General features: G+C 46.7%; 1 protein-coding gene across 5 annotated transcripts in view; it reads left to right on the forward strand.

The window, feature by feature from the left end:
* PTPDC1 (protein tyrosine phosphatase domain containing 1) overlaps positions 1-18,689 on the forward strand; it is a 75,022-nt gene that overhangs the window by 27,004 nt on the left and 29,329 nt on the right. For all 5 annotated transcript variants that reach the window (XM_081802721.1, XM_081802719.1, XM_081802720.1 and 2 more), the window contains 5 exons: positions 11,020-11,191; positions 13,245-13,325; positions 13,543-13,661; positions 14,884-15,021; positions 17,100-18,340. In XM_081802721.1, the coding sequence (XP_081658847.1) occupies positions 11,020-11,191; positions 13,245-13,325; positions 13,543-13,661; positions 14,884-15,021; positions 17,100-18,340 (1,751 nt within the window). The remainder of the gene's footprint in view (positions 1-11,019; positions 11,192-13,244; positions 13,326-13,542; positions 13,662-14,883; positions 15,022-17,099; positions 18,341-18,689) is intronic.

Consider the following 18,689-nt stretch of genomic DNA (forward strand, 5'->3'; position numbering starts at 1 on the left):
CTTTGCCTGCCACGGGTGCTGAGCTGGGCACACCCCGACTTCCTGCCACATTGGCACCACAGGCCCTGCTGCTGCCGCCAGCGGAGAGCCGGATGTTGAGTCACTTTTCTTGGCAGTGCCCTTTGCGTGATTTTCCCACTGGCTCTTTTAGGTTTGCCCTGTTCACTTTCGTGTTCCTGTGCAGGGAACTTTGAAGGACTGTCCCCCGAAGTGGGATGACATGATGTAAGGGCCTGAAGGGAGTAACTGGCTCTGGGTGCGTTGTGCTCTTGTAGGAATCCAGCCGCGTCACCAGGGGGTGCTGTCTCTCGCCGGGAGAAGGAGCGTCTCCCTCCTGAGACCTCGCCCGAATTCCAGGTCCTCGCAGATCCTCCTCCTTCTGTCTGTGCTGTGCCTGACTTTGGGGGCACCGGGACGCTTGCTGGCCACCGTTTGTGGACAGCGTCTGTGTGGCAGACTTACGGTGTGTTGGCTGCCCTGGTTTGAGAAGGAAGCCTGTCTAAAACCGATGCAGGAACGGTGCCTACTTGCCGCTTACGTTGTAGAGTGATGTGTGTTTTGCTAAGGGACTCCAGCTAGCGATGTAAGGGTCAGACAGACCTTTGCCCCTCTGCCTTCTTCCGTCGAAATGTCACCTCGTAGCTGGGGTTTCCCACCAGCAGTTCTCTGGGCTTCTGAGGTGGGCAAGTCTTGAGTGTACAGGGGAGCGCCAGGTGCGGAAGAAAGCATCCCTGCACCCCCCCAGCGTCCAGTCATGTCCCCAGACTGCGGTGACCCCCCCAGCATCCAGTCACGTCCCCAGACTGCGGTGACCCCCAGAAAGCCTGACACGTTTCCAGCTGCCCAGGGAGCGCTGTACTGGCTGTGTGTGATCTCTCGCTGAGCTGTTTTACCTTTTGTGGTTTTTTTAAAGATTTTATTTATTTATTTGACAGAGAGAGATACACAGCGAGAGAGAGAACACAAGCAGGGGGAGCGGGAGAGGGAGAAGCAGGCTCCCCGCCGAGCAGGGAGCCCGATGCGGGGCTCGATCCCAGGACCCTGGGACCATGACCTGAGCCGAAGGCAGACGCTCAACGACTGAGCCACCGAGGCACCCCTGTTTTACCTTTCCTAAAACCATCTTTGTCGTTGAAATTTTCCCCATTGTATAAATGTAGCTAGTATTTAATTAGGAAAAATAAGAAACTTTACATCTAACTTTTTTAGAGTGAGGCTCGTCTATAAAGGTAGTCAGTTATACTTTATTGGGTTAACATTGGAATGGGAAGTATTTTTTTATTAGTGGCTAATGAATCATGGGAAAATTAGGGGGTACATAAATAAAGTTTTTAAGTTATTTGTGAAGGAAAGTAGAAAACTCAACAACTATCTTTGGAATGAGACAAACCTAGATTTAAATCTTGGTTCTACTTTTTGAAAAAAAATTGAGGGGAGGCGGAATTTCAAGCATTCATAAAAGTATATAGGATACTGTATGCGGAGATACTGTTCTCTTTGGAGGTGCCACCCCGCCACAGAGGCCCCCTTCCCCGTCAGGTGCCATCTCCCAGCTTTAACAATTTCAGCTCACTCACTTCCTCCCCCCTTTCCCCTACTTCCATATTACTTCATTTCATTCCTTAACCACATCACCATTACCATAACTAAAAAAATTGAACAATTGCTCAGTGTCATCAATATCTAAACATTGCTCAAATTTCTGTCTCATAGATGTATATATTTTTGTTTGCATCAGGCCCCAACAGAAGTCAATATTTTAAAATTGGTTGGTATGTATCTAGATCTCTTTTGCATGTGGATTTCTCCCTCTTCTTCCTCCAATGTATTTGTTAAAGAAACCAGGCTTTTTTGCCGTATAGAGTTTGCCACAATCTGTATTTTGCTGATTATATTCACATGTTGTTTCCTATAAACTGAACTGGGAGAGGGTCATAGAGCCTAATCAGTTTTTTTTTTTTACTTACAGCCGTATTTGATGGATAGTGCTGTATTCTTCCATCAGATGTCTGGTTGTCTCTTCTTGTGATGTTAGTTCTTTTGTTTTGAAATAATTTCAAACTCACAGAAAAGCACTAAAAAAAAATTCCCATATACTGTTCACCCAGAGACCCTCATCCACGTTTTGTCACACAGTATGTGGCACTCAAAATCTGTGTCAGTCAATGGTTGTCAGTGATATCCTTTAATAGCAAGAGGACACTTGTCATGTTTTTTTCAGTGACTGGGCACTGCTAGTTCTCTCTTGACCTTTATGAAAATTCCAGGCCAGTCATGTCGCAGCACCTTGCTCACTTGGGGTTTGTCTGCTGTTACATCGTAGTAACGTTACAGTCACGCATTTCTGGCAGGAACACATCAGAGTGATGTTATTCTTTCCTCACTGCATCCCATCAGGAGACCCAGAAGGTCCCTGGAGGCGTTAAGTTTGATCACGTCAGGACAGTGGCGTCTGCCGAGATCTGTGCATTCTAAGTCGTGCTTTCTCCCTCACAGCTCCTATTTTGTGGGGAGGTGTTGGAGAGTGTGCCCACCCCGGCCAGCTCTTCTTGCTCAGCTCTCTGAGGCTCCGCCTGGATTAACCATCGTGATGGTGGATAATGAAGTGGAGGGTTCCTAATCCGTCATCACTTCTGTGTTTCTCAGCCGGCACGCTCTCCTCCCATTTGTGTGTCGGTTATCTCCATTGCAGGGTGGATTCGTGTTCTGTCAGGGGATGTATCAGTAACTGTCATTTGTTTTCATGCTCAGCCGTCCCACACGTGGCCAGCAAGAGCCCCTCCCGGCAGCGACGTCCCTGCATGCCTGCTTCCTGGCCCAGCATGGTCTTCCATCGCCCCTGCCCTTTCCCCGTCCCAGCCCTGAAGTCACCCAGTTCTGCAAGGAGCTCTGGTCCTCTCAGTGGGGAATGGTATCCAGAAACCCAAATGTGCTCGTTACTGCGAGGACGTCGCAATTGCCACGCTCCCCGGGAGACAGAGCTAGGAAGTGTATGTTAATAAGTGTGCACAGATCTCTACCTGCTTTTACATGTGTATTTGTTTCTATATGGTGAAAACTCTGAGTCCATATCAGTACTTCCCATTGTCATCCCTCACTACCATCATTCTAGCTTTTCCCATTATTATGTTTATAAGTCCCTTCTTCGAGAATGAGAAACCTTGCTCTCATTATCCCCAGTTTCCTTATTTCCTCAGGCCTCCTTTTCATGACCAGTCTCCCAGCCCTGCCATCGCTCACCTGAGCTCGCCCACACGGAGTCTGTACCCTGCCAGGCCGAGGGCCGCAGACTCTGCTGCACTGACCCTCGAGCACACGGGGGTGGGGTCACTGACCACGGCACAGATGGAAATTCACAGATAACTTCTGACGCTCCAAGAACTTAACTCTAACAGCTGCCTGCTGACTGGGAACCTTGCTGACAACCATTGACTGACACAGATTTTGAGTGCCACATACTGTGTTTTTATAATAAAGTAGATAAAAAATGTTAAGGAAATCATAGGGAAGAGACAATACATTGACGCTGTCCTCTATTTACCCAAAGACATCTGCGTAGAGGTGGACACATGCAGTTCACACCCACATCGTGCAAGGGTCACCTGTAGTTGCCTTCCTGGGTTGGGCCTGACCTCTGCTACATGGCCCTCACTTAGGCCTGCCTCAGGGCTGTTTTTATTTTGATTATGTATATACTTTTAATTAAAAGATTGAGATAATTGTGCCGTCACATGCAGTCGTCAGTCATAATACAGGAAGACCCTTCACTCAGATTCCACCAGTAGTAACATGTCACAGATCTGTAGTGCAGTATCATAGCCTGGATGTCGACATTGTTACAGTGAAGATGAGAGCACTGGGGGCACCTGGGGGCGCAGTCAGTTAAGGGTCTGACTCTTGGTTTCGGCTCAGGTCATGATCTCAAGATTGTGGGATTGAGCCCCGCGTCAGGCTCTGTGCTGGGTGTTGAGCCTGCTTAAATTCTTTCTCCCTCTGCCCCTGCTCACTCATGCACTCTTCCCCTCTCTCTCTCTAAAAAAAAAAAAAAAAAAAAAAAGATACAGGACAGCGCCGTCACTACAAGGACCCCTCCTGTTGCCTTGGGTAGCCAGACCCGTGAGTCTGGCCCCTGACAAGTACTGTGACAGCGAAAGCACAAGCAACAAAAGGAAGAAGTCGGTAATTCAGACTTCATCAAAATGTAAAACTTTTCTGCATCAAAAGATGCCATCAGCAGAAAGAAAAGTCAGTCTGCAGAATGGGAGAGACTGTTTGCAAATCACATATCCATCTAATTAGGAAGTAGGCTCCAGAGTATGAAGAGAATCCTAAAACTCAGTGAGCAAATGCAAACAACCTGATCCAGAAAGTGACTCGAGTAGACGTTTGTCTGAAAGGACACACAGATGTCCAATATGCACGCGAGAAGCTCATTCTAACCATTATAGACATGCAGACCAAAACCACAATGAGATGCCAGGGCATATCCGTTCGGACGGCTGTTCTCAAACAAACCAGAAATAACAAGTGTCGGCGAGTAGATGGAGAAACTGGAGCTCAAGTACGTTGCTGCTGGTGTAAATTATGGTGCAGCCACTGTAGAAAACAGTATGGCAGTTTCTCAAAAAAATTAAAAAAGAATTACTCTGGGGATGCCTGGGGGGCGCAGTCAGTTAAGGGTCTGACTCTTGGTTTCGGCTCAGGTCATGATCTCGGGGTCCTGGGATCGAGTCCCGCATCGGGCTCCCTGCTCGGTGGGGAGCCTGCTTCTCCCTCTGCCTGCCGCTCCCCCTGCTTGTGCGCTCGCTCTCTCCTCCACCCTCGCTGACAAATAAATGAAATCTTAAAACAATAAAATAAAAATACAAAAAAAGAATGACTCCGTGGTCCAGCGGTTCCATGGGACAGAAAGCGGGGATCAAGCCAGTGCCACCGTGTTCACGATAGCCAAAAGTGGGAACCAACCCACAGAGGTGGCACGTACATGCAGTGGGAGCTGACTCAGCCCGAGAAAGCCTGACACCTGCTACAGCGTGGGTGGACCGTGAGGACACGATGCTGAGTGAGATCAGCCAGACACAGGACAAACAGTCCGTGAGTCCACGTCTGTGAGGGACCCAGAAGGTCAGAAAGTAGAGGGGTGGGCGCCAGGCACTGGGTCGGGGGAGATGGGGAGCTGGTGTTTAATGGGGACAGAGTTTGGGTTTAGGAAGATGAAGAGGTTCTGGAGACGGACAGTGGGGACGTACTTAATGCTAGTGTAGTACTGTACGTTTAAAAATGGCTAAAATGGCCTATTTTGTGTCATAGGTATTTTACCACAGTTAACAAAAGGAAAAAGGAGAGCGCTCTCTCTTCCTCTTCTTTTCCCTTCCCTTCCCGAGCAAGTCAGTCCCAAGCCCCTGGCAGGGCCACGAAGAGTAGGTGTGCACACCAGAGGGTGGGCGAGGCTGTGGTGCTGGAGCCCAGGCAGGGTGGGGGGCGGCAGCCGTCATGACGGTGTGCGGGGTGACAGGTGTGCGAGGCTGGCCACACTCTGCTGTGAGAGCACTCGGCGGGGCCAGAGCCTCGGGTGAGGTGAAGAGGGTTCCTGCATGGCTGGCGGCCCCACGTGGAGTACCCGAACACGGGCAGGGCATCAGACTGGCTGGGGTGTTAGAGCCCACGGTGGGGGTGTGGATCCACATCAAGGAGGGGGCAATAGCAGTGAGGGGGAGATCGGTCCCACAGAGCGGCCCGGTTAAAGATGACGGTAGCAGAGGTGGAGGGACTGTGTGTGTTGGATTGGACTTGCTGTATAGGGTGAACTCTTGGTTTTCAGTTTGTATACGTATGCGTGCATGTGGAGATAAACGTGGACCCGAACGTGTGGAGTGTGCGTGTGCGTGTCTCCGGCACACGTGTCTTCACTGTCTGCTGAGAGGGCCTGCTGGTGGCTGCACCCAGCACCCAGACTTCCTTCCTAAGTGCCGTTCTTCAGCCATGAGGGCTCTTCGTGGGGAAGCAGATACATTCTGCAAAATAACGGGCCTACACTCTTCAGAAGTCAAGGAAGGATGGAGGAGCTTGCTGTGGAGTGCATGAGTGAGACACGGGCTGCCGCTACAACGTGGTTCTGACATGGTGTGATTTGCCGTTAGGAGCACTGAGATCATCAGGGAAGCTTGAGCGAGGTCTGAGGGACAGAAGCAACTAGTAATGTATCAGTTGTAATCTGCAGATTTGGGGGAATCTAGAGGACATCTTTGTTTATGGGAAATATACGCTAAATTATTTGAAGTAATAGGACAGCATGTCTGCAGCTTATTCTCAGGTAGTTCAAGAAAAAATACTTTATTATATTTTTCTGTAAGTTTGAGATTGCTTCAAAGTAAAAGATAGTCTTCTCCAAAAAATTTTTAAAATTAAACCAAATTGTTCAACCGTGTTGCCTGCTGCTGAGCAGTCCACCAAGACGAAAACTATCCAGAAGCCATCGGATACCTTAGAACAGTTGTTGGTGGGTGATGGAGGCAGAGACCAGAGCGACAGGGGTTGGCACTGGGACAGGTGACGTGCAAATGGCCACTGTTGTCAACTCTTCAGAGGTTTTTCTGGGAAGGGGGACGAAGGACCCTCCGAAGCAGGGGACTGTGGTGAGGGGTGTGGAGATAATGATGTATGCAGGAATACTTGGACAATTAAGAAGCTATAGCCCAAGGAGGGGAAGTTTTGGAGAAATTCTGTCTTCAGCTATTTGAAGATCTTGCAAAGTCAAAGAGATGCTTTGTTTTAATTTTCGGAGGAAAGAAGTAGAGCCAGTGTTTACGGAGCAGGGGCTTCTGACTAACGCGTTGAGCCGTCCAGCAGCTGAGTGGTTGGTGGCCTTGCACGAAGTGAACTCCTGACCCAAACAGTGGCAAGCAGAAGCTGTTCCTGGAAGTGATTCCTCTGGTGACTTAGGACTGAGGCCAGGTGGACCTCCAGCTCCCACTGCGCACTCAGGCCCATTGTCATGTGAGTTTGTTCAAATAGGAAGTCCTCAGCCCTTTCTGAAATCTTGAGTCTAAGTGGAAATGACCAGTGCTTGGGGCTCTACGTCTGCCTTAACCACCGTGTGGGAATTAAAAGGACCGTGCGGTCGGCTGCCTCTCAGCGGGTTTCTTTGCTGCGCTTACCACAGGGGTAGACAGTCTCACCCTTGCAGTGACCAGGGAATCCCTTGGTTAAACATTATTTTGAGTTGGGGAAGGTCCGATCGCCCACCTGCAATCAGGCCAGTGGCCACGAAGGTGTTACGGCTGGAGCACAGCGCCCTGGTTCTTTGCGCTTCAAAGGGCCCTTTGTGTGCGGGTGATGACAGCAGCTTGGGGGGGTATAGGATTGGTCACGGGGATTATCCTCTGTATTATCTTCCTGCTTTTTCTTGGAGCCTGGTTTCTTTTTAGAGACGGTGTATTCGGAAGTGAGAAGGGTAAGAACAGTAGCAAGGTAGCGCACCCATGAGTTTATGTTCATGGGATATAGAAAACTGACATTTGTCTTCTTATGTATTTAGAAGAATATGTTGTCACAGCAGTGAAAAACAGATGAGTTACTAGCAGGCAAGTGGGAAAACAGCAGTAGTGTGGATTCTTGTGACCTGCAAATAAATTATAACTGTGGAGGGACAAGGAGCTTATGATAATGATGTTCTTTCTGGGGACTCCTGAAAAAACACTCTACCTTTTAAGTGTCTGCGAAAGCATGGCCCTTCACAAAATTACTCTCTGAAACACTCCATTTTATGTATCACAATATCACATGAAATAGGAATTAAAATAGTATTGTGGCTCCTGTTTATCTAAAAAGAAGGCCTCTATTTTTTTCCTGCTGGTAATTTATATATTGAAATGTTACTTAGGAGCGCCTGGGTGGCTCGGTCGTTAAGCATCTGCCTTCGGCTCAGGTCATGATCCCAGGGTCCTGGGATCGAGCCCCACATCGTGCTCTTTGCTCTGCGGGAGGCCTGCTTCTCCCTCTCCCACTCCCCCTGCTTGTGTTCCCTCTCTCTCTGTGTCTCTCTCTGTCAAATAAATAAATAAAATCTTTAAAAAAAAATGTTACTTGTAAGAATCTGAACAACTCATCATTAGCAATCTGTAACTCATCCCAACTTAAATTTTTTAATGGATTTTTAGGTTGTTCTACAAATACGCTTTCTTACGAATACAGAAAGAGAGACCAGTTTGGTACAAGTATAATATCTTTTATTCCAAGAATTTGAAAATAATCTCTTTAAAGTTTTTTCACGATTATTTTCCGGCAACATTCTGTGAACAAAAACATGGTTTTCGAAGGCCACAAATTAAGGAGATGTGAGATTTCTGAGGTCAGGGAGGTTGAAACAAAGCTTCTCGGAGATGGCTTTTCTCAATCTTTATTTTAATGCTGTATTTCTCTCTGACCTCAGAAAAAACCTGTGTTGAGTTTTAAAAAATATTACCTCTTTCAGCGTCTTCATACGTAGTTGTTGAAACATGTGAAGACTCACCTATATGAAAATACGAGCTTTGAAAATTCTGCTCACCAGCCATCTCATCCCTAGGAGTTTGCTGAAGGAGAAATGTGGATATAAAAAGGATTGGGTCCTGAGATGTTTAATGCCTTATTTTTAAATAAGATCATGGGTTGTGGCCTAAATGTCCAACAGCGAGGGAATGAGGACATAAGTTATGGTGCACCCGCTTGTGCGTGAGGACCCTCGTGAGACACGGAGCAAATGGGAAGGTGTGGCCATCTGCTTAGAAAAACAGGAAGATGTGTTCACAGAAGGTCCACGCGTCTGCAGACAGAGGCAGGAAGAGAGGCCAGTGTAGTCCTAGGGGTGGGACTGAAGGCACGCTTCCCTGTTGGAAAGCCACTTGGCATAAATAAAAACTGGCTTTCAAAGATGGATTTGGCCACGATTGGGCATTTTGCTCAGAACCCCTGCTGCACATAGCAGATGTGGACCCCTGAGTTCGAGTCCTCAGGGCCGTCGGCTGCCAGGCCTCTGCTCAGCCTTGGTGCGCCATCTTGTACTCCTTTCTCTCCTGTAAAGCTCGGTGGGAGCTTTGCTTTTTGGATTGGTTACCTTAAAAAAAATTATTTTCCATCACTGTATGTGAACAAGGACATGGCACGGCACTCAGGTAGGACTTTGGGCACCAAATTGAGCTTCTCTGTCTCTGTGTTATTTGACAAAATCTGTTCAGTTGGGGTTGCATTTTAAAAGGCAAGTGCTTACAGCATTACTGATGATTAAAATAAAATAGAACCAACAAAAAGAGCCGTATCTGTGGCAGGAGGTTGTTTCTGTCTGCACGTGGCTGAAACACCATTTGGAGAGACAGAGAGAGACCTGGAGACACAGAGTGACAGGGTGGGGCGAGCCTGACATTCAGGAGGGAGGAGGCGGACATCAATGTTAGATTTTCTGTGTTCTTTGTGTCCTTTATCCTCAAGCTGCAGCCACCTCCTCATCCAGTTCCTGAGAAGAATGTGATACTTAGTGAATTTTTTCCACATGCCTCCACTAAGACATTCCTAAAGCTTCGTTCCCCCCCGACAGTCAGTGACAAAAGGCACAGAATTGCATCTTTGAGTGTTTGAGAGGCATGGCCACTTAACTACCTGATCAAGGCATGGGCAGGATCTGTGTTTTCACATTCTGAAAGTAAAAGTATGGTAGTCCGTGTCTTCTGATTAAATCAACCCTACAGACGTCTTTATGTGTTCTGTGCAAGTATTTTTTTTTAAATAGTTCTGTCAGGAAAATTACAGGGGACTTTTTGGTTTTGAAGAACTGGGTGGTGTTTTAATGATGTTACGAGGTATGCTACACATTTTACTTCATTAGAGTTAACTTCTTGTCCACCCTGTTCCAAGGAGGAGTAGAAAGAGAAGTTTTTTCAGACTGTTCAGAGAGTAGTTACGAGAGGAATAACAGAATTTAAACCTTTCAACATGTGTATAAACGGCAGGGTCTGTGTGATAAACACATTTTTCTAAATTCATTACAGTGTGTTAGATGTAATTCTTTGAGCTGGCAGATCTTTCCACTGTGTATGAGAAACAAAATAGAGTAGTTGCAATTTAGTGTAATCTATTTAAAATACATGTTCTTTCCTCTATTTGAACAATCTGTCCAAAATGCAGTCCATTCATGTGGGATTTTGCCTGTACAGCTCTGAGTGGGAGTCAGTAGTTTCTTTGTTCGTCACTATGGAAACAAGTCAGCCTATCCCGAATGGCTGTCAGATCCCGCAGAGTGATGCTGGCGGCTCAGCATAACTTCACCACGGAGCAGGCTGGCGCTGCCATCCCCTCGCCCGCAGCTCTTTCCCGCTGGGAGCCCAGCCATGCAGGACCTGCCCCGGCGGTGCTCGGCCCTGCCCTTCCTCAGCTCCTTCTTCCAGGGCCGCCGGCACTCGTCCTCGGACCCTGTCCTGCAGCATGGCCGGTGTGGCTCGGCCGCCCAGACGCTCTCCTCGTCCTCTCTCCAGGTGATGGTGGCAGCGGCCTCCGTCAGCTGTGCCGAGAGAAACCCAACTAGCCTCCAGAGAAAAAGTAAAGCTCTTTTCCTTCTTAAAGATCGCCACAGCTTTGAGTTTAAATTCAGACTGTTGACAATTAATTCTACATTGTACTTTCACTGTCTGTTATGCTAAGAGCTTCAGTGGACATGTAATAGGAGATAAAGTGATTGAATGTTTTGTGCTTTTGCATTAAAAATGTAATTTTTGAAAAAATTCATTCTCTTGTAAAAGATCTGCTTTTATGGTTTCTTCCTCTTCATTACCAATATGACATGTGGAGATTATTGTGTGTGAAAGCCTTTTCTATATTAAGAGATCATGCACTCAGATGAAAAGGAAACCGTTTTATTTCTGGCAAAATGAAGGGAATGTAGCCCCGGCTCGTCATCTACAATCCTGAGGTGACATGGAAGCTGTTTCTCATGTTACTGTTGCATTTGGAGAGTGGAATTTTGAATCCTCTCTTCCTTGTATGTTCTAGGAAATTCAGGACGTCCAACACCAAAGTACACGAAAGTCGGAGAGCGCTTACGGCATGTGATTCCCGGACACATGGCCTGCTCCCTGGCGTGTGGTGGCAGAGCCTGCAAGTACGAAAGCCCAGCGCGCTGGGGCGAGCAGGGGCAAGCCATCAACGGGGTGTACTCATCGTGGTGAGTGAGTCTGCGGGGCCCGTGGCCGTGCAGGAGGGGGCACAGGGGTGGGAAGGCGGAGGGCCCCGCCTCCGCCCTGGCCTTGCAGCTTGATGAGCCGCGTGATCTTGGCTGCCTCACGTGGGTGTTCCGAACTTCTTCTGTAAAATGGAAATAATAAAACCAGCCCACAGGGGTTTTTTAATTAAGTGAAATGATGTACGTAAATCTTAAAAAAGTGGTAACGAGATAGCTCTTAAGTATTGGAAGTTGCTAGAAATAATGTGCTCAGCTATAAATTTGAGAAGGCAGGAGGTACATACATGGTTTGTCAGTTTCACACAGGTACGTGTTAGCCTCATTTCTTTTTGTTCCCATCTTCTGGATGAAAGGGCACACTTCCACGCAAATACACCGCCCGCGTGCCTCAGTAGAGAGCGGTGCACGTTGTTGGCTCAGCAGGCAGGGTGAATACGGGTGCATGCTTTATGGTGTGCAGATGTGATTCATTCTGCAGTGAATCCTTCTGCTGCTTGTTATTAACGGTAAACTGTTAAGTGTACCTCTTTTGATGTAGTGATGTCTCTGATGAATTCTGATAATCAAGCCAGATCACCTTTGTTTGTTTTGTTTGTTTGTTTTTTAAAGATTTTTTATTTATTTATTAGAGAGAGCACAAAGGGGGGGAGCAGAGAGAGAAGGAGAAGCAGACTTCCCGCTGAGCAGGGAGCCTGATGTGGGGCTTAATGTAGGGCTCGATCCCAGCACCCAGAGATCATGACCTGAACCGAAGGCAGACGCTTAACCTACTGAGCCACCCAGATGCCCCGCCAAATCACCTTTGAAGCCCACTAAGAGGAATTCACGGTTTAAAGAACTCTCTAGTGGTGAATCATTTCCTGCAGCAAGAATCCATTTCCAAATTAGACTTTCGTCAACCGGCTTACCTAACTTGCAGCCTGGGCTTTTTTATATTTGCTGGCACGTGTGTAGTGATAGAGTTGGGGTCCATTGTCATTGCCATTCCCCACAGATCATATTCTAGTCTAAAGAATGTTGTGTGAAAGCAAGCACTAGGCCTGAGGTGTGCTCGGACCATAAATATCCAATCATGCAGCTTGAGATCACGTTAATATTTTTGGTTTATGGTTGACTAAACATCTGAGTCTTTTTCACCTGTCATGCTTTCATGGTACTTCTCTCCTCGTCTTATACTAAGTACTACTGAATTTGGTGGGGGAGGCCCCCATCAATTTTCAGGGCTTGCCCCAGCAGGGAGGCATGGTATCTTTCTGGATTGTGCTCTGCTCAGCTGATGTCTCTGTTACTCATCAGGCTCATGTGACCCATAGCTCCCGATAGACTGCCTGACGTACCTTTCACCAGACCCCTGAGGAGGGGCAGCTGTCTGTTGGGGGGCCTCTGTCCATTTGTCCTCAGGCCAGCACTGTGCTATACACTGTTAAATTATTATGTCATCTTCATAAAGCTCCTGAAAGTAGGCGTGGTTAATGTCATTCTGTTGATGAAGGAATTGAGGTCCAGAGAGACTAATCTAGTACCCAGCTAGAAGTAGAAAAGCCAGCATTTGAAACCAGGCCCAGATGACTCCAAAGCCCATATGTTTTGCTGAATTACAATAACTCAGCATTTATTCCTAATCACGTGCCAGGATTTGTGCTAAAGACTTTATACCCACATTGTGTTGAATTCTCGTGCCAACCCTGTGAGGCAGGCGTTATCCCTACTTAACATAATAGGTAACTGAGGGGCAGAATTACCTTTGCTGCTCAACGAGGTTCCTCCACAACATCCACTAGAATCTCACGAGAGTACTTGAAACCACACTGCCGGAGTCCACAAATACTTTACATCCTGGAATTTTTTCCAGGGATTCAGGGTTTCTTAGAGCCCTCATTGTGATGCAAAATTGAAGCCAGAATTTGTATAAGAAAATTGTTCTAGATTTGTTAAAATCATAGAAAAGTAGGGACTTGATATCTCGTTCTCTTAGTTCTTAGAGCTGGAACGTTCCAAGTTTTGTGCATCTCACCAGCCCCTCCTCCCATCCTAGGGTCACTGAGAATATCCTAGCCATGGCTCGCCCGTCCACTGAGCTCCTTGAGAAGTACCGCCTCATCGAGCAGTTCCAAAGGTAAATGCCGTGTCGTTGACACACTTGCTAAGCCAATTCGCATGTTCTTGTCCATTGCTTTTGACGTCAAATAGTCAAACGATAGGCAGTGGACAGCTTATTTCGACTAGGAAATTGAGGTTTTTGAGAGTGATTAATAATGTTTATTAATGCCAAAAATGCTTGATTTTTTTTAAACACTTGCCCTCAAAATAACTTTTTTATTTTCTCCTGTCAGCCATGGCATAAAAACAGTCATCAACCTGCAGCGCCCTGGTGAGCATGCCAGCTGTGGGAACCCTCTGGAACAAGAAAGTGGCTTCACGTACCTTCCGGAAGCTTTCATGGAGGCTGGCAGTAAGTCCTTCCACCTCCCCTCCATGAGTTACCAAGAACAGCACCCAGACTCTTGTCTGCCCAGCTCTCCCGTCGTTACCGGGTGATAGAATGACCGCTTTCTGCCGGGGGTGGGCTCCCTACGGAGAAGATGAGCTGACTGATTCTAGATAATGTGGCCATTCTTCTCGGGTGGTGCTGCTGAAAGTACAGGATTCCTTTTGTCCTGTGAGAGGGATCTTGGGAGGGGCCCTGTAGAAACAATGCCCGCGTTAGTTACCATGGACACTGGCCCTGCTGCTCTGCGCATCCCATAGTCCTTGTTTCTGCCTCACACTCAGGCCCTGCAGGCTTCGTGAGTCCCCACTCGCCTGGGTCACACAGTGTACACATGGCAGCAGGATTGGAACCCGGGACTCACTCATGCCCTTACTGCTGCCGAGCTCTGCCTCTGGGTAGGACGCAGGGAGTCTTTATGTGACAATCCCAGAAGCCCCAGTCTTGGGAGCCTAGGGATGGAGTCCACCGAACACATGCCATTCAGGACCAGACTGGAAAGGACCAACCCTGGCCACTTTGGGGACTTGTTTTTAAGAAGTGTGTGTCTAGCTTTTTTTGTCTCCACTGGGTGGAAAATCTGTATGTACCCACCTTGTGCCATTTATGAGTCCTTTAGACACATTGCCATACTTAAACAAGATGCCATGCTTTCCCTCTGTAGCTGAGTAATTTGGGCCAAGGTCGGGGACTTTATTAATTTGTAATCCTGTTTCACCTTAATTCTTTCTGGCTGAGTTTTAGCAGGAAATATCTTTTTTTTTTTTTTTTTTTAACAGATTTTATTTATTTATTTGAGACAGAGAGAATGAGAGAGAGAGAGAGAGCACATGAGAGGGGGAGGGTCAGAGGGAGAAGCAGGCTCCCTGCCAAGCAGGGAACCCGATGCGGGACTCGATCCAGGGACTCCAGGATCTTGACCTGAGCTGAAGGCAGTTGCTTAACCAACTGAGCCCCTAGCAGGAAATATCTTAAGTAATATAGAATGTGCTTTGTGAGAAATGTTAACAGTGAACTTACTGGAAATGTAAAAAGTCTATTATTTTAGGCCTCTGCATCCAGTTCAGTCCGTGTGCCTTACAGCTTTACACTTTTCATGAATTCACTTCCTTTCTTCAGATGGCTACGCAAGTACTTTTCCTCGATGTTAATTGTTTTTTCATGTTTTCTTTTTTTCATTGTCCAGTTTATTTCTACAATTTTGGATGGAAGGATTATGGTGTAGCATCGCTCACCACCATCTTAGATATGGTGAAGGTGATGACATTTGCCTTACAAGAAGGAAAAGTAGCTGTCCATTGTCATGCAGGGCTTGGTCGGACAGGTAAATAACTAGGAAGTGGATTTATTGTCTTGTAGCATATTTAAACATGTAAAGAATAGTATTTCGTAATTCTAGAGGATAAATATTTTTCAGAATCCTATCAAAGTTTTGGAGTCAAATGGTAGAAGCCACTGAAAGAAATTAGAAATAACTTAAACAAATGGTTTCAGTGATCATTTATTTGTGAGAGTATTTTTGAGAGACTTAAGCCTGAAAACTCATCATATTTAGTAAACAGATGGGTTTCCACAGCTCACTAAATGATTATTCTGGTTATTCTTTTTCAAAGGAAAAAAGCCCCAACACTTTATTTATAATACATAATATCTTTTTAAAATGTAATTTTCCTTAACCAAAACAATGAAAATAGAAAGCATTGTTTTATTTGGTGTGTTCTAAGCACTTTACACAAACTGTTTCTTTAAGCCTTTAGCAACAATGTGAGTCTTGAAGGAGCTTAAGTAACTTGCTACATTGAGTAAGTGGCAGAGCCAAGATTTAAATTCGTGGCTGGAAGGAATTTATTTGTGAAGGGAGTCTATCTGTGCCTAAAATTCTATATAAAAATCAATGATTTTACTTAAAAATGCAGCAGATCTCAATGCAGTGCTGATACTGGGGCAAAAATAAATACTGTAAGGTTAGAATATTAATTGTCATCTGGTCCAGCCAGACACCTGAGCTCAACACTGTCCACAGTGTACCTGTGTACCCGCCTCCAGTTCTCCCACCTGCTTGGGAGTGTGTTCAGGGCAGGGACTCAGTTCTGCCTGAGAACGTCAGCTCTTAGGGTCCAGCTAAAATCTCACTGTTCTTGGGGATTCCACACGACAGCACTGCAGATACTTCCTACTTACACTGAAGTGCCATGTCCTGATGAGAAAGATTTGTGGGACACTGTACCTACTGGGAACCATGCAGTTTGCAGAGGTCCTGATTTTCATGTGTAACGTGATTAACAAACTTGGTGAATCACACAGATGTCTTCTGATTTGCCTTTTACCTTGATATTAGTTAACTATCAAAGTTGGATTAATTGATTATCACCACTGTGTTATTCATTTTAATTTAAAATTAATTAACAAGAATAATAAGGTTTATAACATTAAGATTGTTTCCTTTAATAATAAGTATTTATCAAATAAAGTTATATCTTGGTCTAGAGAAAAGCACTATTAGTGTAGAGAAAAGTCCAGAAGTAAACTGTCAGTGTGAATAATCCCCAAAGAAAAAAAGCCCGAAAAGGAAGAATGCCAGGCTGGGAATGTGGCAACAATCGATGGCAAAGGTGGCAGGAGTAGGAAGTAAGTGTGCAGTCAGGGCGGGGGATGGAGTGAACTGTGCTCGGCTCCTTATCCTCTTCAGACCAACTTCAACAGGGATGAAAGCAAATCCTGCTCTACTTCCTGCTCTGAACTGCTTTTAAAATATTCCATCCAGTCAATCCATACACTGTTTGGACCTTCCCCTAAACCCCCTCTCACTCCCTCATGCCCTCACCATACTTTCTGCCTCATCCCCTTACCACACTCACTCCCTCATCCCCCTCACCCACACTGTCTCCCTCATCCCCTCAGCCCCTCTCACTCCCTCCTCCCCCTCACCCACACTCACTCCCTCATCCCCTCACCCCTGCTCACTCCCTCATCCCCTCACTCACACTCACTCCCTCATGCCCCTCACCACACTCTCTCCCTCAACTCTTCACCACACTCTCCCTCATCCCCCTCACCCCCGCTCACCCCACTCTATCCCTCATCCCCTCACTACACTCATTCTCTCATCCCCTTGCCCCCTCTTACTCCCTCATCCCCCTCACCCACACTCTCTCCCTCATCCCCTCACCCATACTTACTTCCTTTCAGGGTACAGAGATGACTGCGGATTCTCAGTCAGGGGGAGAAGTGACATATAGACAGGTGAATAAACACTTGTACAAGAAGTCAGTAAGTTATAATTGTCCTTAAAATGATCCTTTATATGGTTTCCTGACATGTATTCAAAATTTAAAACTTAAAGACTGATAAATAAATAAGTTATAAACTTTTTCATACCAATCTTCTCTTCTTCACCTCTAGGTGTTTTAATAGCATGTTACTTAGTTTTTGCAACAAGAATGACTGCTGACCAAGCAATTATATTTGTTCGGGCAAAGCGACCCAATTCCATACAAACTCGAGGACAACTACTCTGTGTAAGGGAGTTTACTCAGTTTCTGATTCCTCTTCGCAATATATTCTCTTGCTGTGACCCCAAAGCACATGCTGTTACTTTAGCACAGTATCTTATTCGCCAGCGGCATCTGCTTCATGGTTATGAGGCCCGACTTCTGAAACATGTACCCAAAATTATCCACCTCGTTTGCAAATTGCTCCTCGACTTAGCCGAGAACAGGCCAGTAGTGACAGAAGAGGTGGCAGAAGTGCCCAGTCTGTCTGCCGAAATTGAGAAGACAGTTTCTGAGATGATCACCCTGCAGCTGGATAAAGAGTTGCTGAGGCAGGGCAGTGACGCATCAGATTCCTACCCCCCCACTGCAGTGCCCACAGATTTTGAGAATCAGGATGTGATTCTTTCCAGCGAGCAAGAGATTGACCCTCTTTGGAAGAGACGGAATGTCGAGTGCCTTCAGCCCCTGACTCATCTGAAAAGACGATTCAGCCACAGTGACTCAGATTTAAAGAGGGCTGAGTCGCTTCTGGAGCAGGGGGGATCTCCGTGGACAGGGCCTGCCCAGGTGTTGCTTGGCCATCATCCCGGGCAGCAGAAGCCCATCAGCCACTGTTACACCCCCCAGTCTCCACAGCTTGATCCAAGTAAGGAAAAGCTGGTCCAAAATACATTCTCTTTCTGGAATCAGGCTAAATTTGGAGGCCTGGAAGGACTCAAAGATGAGGGGTCACCGGTTTTCCATAGGGAGACTATTGCAAAGGAAGTACAGCGGAGTAGAACCTTCTCTTCGGGTGTTTCAAGTTCATACAACCCTAGGGAACCAGTTACACCGAACCTTGCAGATACCCCTACGGAACCAAACTGTTCTCCCCAGCAAGCGCCCCACTGTCAGGACGGAACTCCTGCTGGTTGCTGCTCCGACACCCCCCGTGGCCCCGTGGACTGTGGCTTCAGCCCCAAAGCACCCTTCTCCGGTGGACGCATCCGAGCCCAGGACAGCAAAGATCTGTCTGCAGTTGCTCCACACACTGCTTTGCAGTCTGAATTGAGTGTTGAAGCCAGGAGAATACTGGCAGCCAAAGCCCTGGCAAGTTTAAATGAGTTCACAGAAGAGGAGGAGGTGAAAAGGAAGGTAGAAATGTGGCAGGTACTTGTATTTCATTTGATTATGTGTGTGGGGGAAATACTTATGTCAGAACAAAAACAATACATTTTACCAAATTTAAGTATTATGGGAATTTGAAGACCTGTTTATGTCATACGTAACTTTTGAACTTCAGGTTTCTCAATCTCTGTGTGAAAGAAAGCGCTCAGTGCTTAGCACTTAGCAGGGCCCTTGGAGCAGGGCATTGATGCTGATGCATGTGGCAGCTTCCTGCTTTCCTGCTGGGTTTGTGGGATGGACAGACCTAAGCAGACAGCTTTAGGAACTAACTTGTGCACCGCTAACCTGAGTCTGGTGGGGAGAATCACTGACCAAGAGACATACATGAAAT

This window comes from Leptonychotes weddellii, chromosome 14, assembly GCF_054177405.1.
Source record: "Leptonychotes weddellii isolate Sample4059 chromosome 14, ASM5417740v2, whole genome shotgun sequence".
NCBI lineage: Eukaryota > Metazoa > Chordata > Mammalia > Carnivora > Phocidae > Leptonychotes > Leptonychotes weddellii.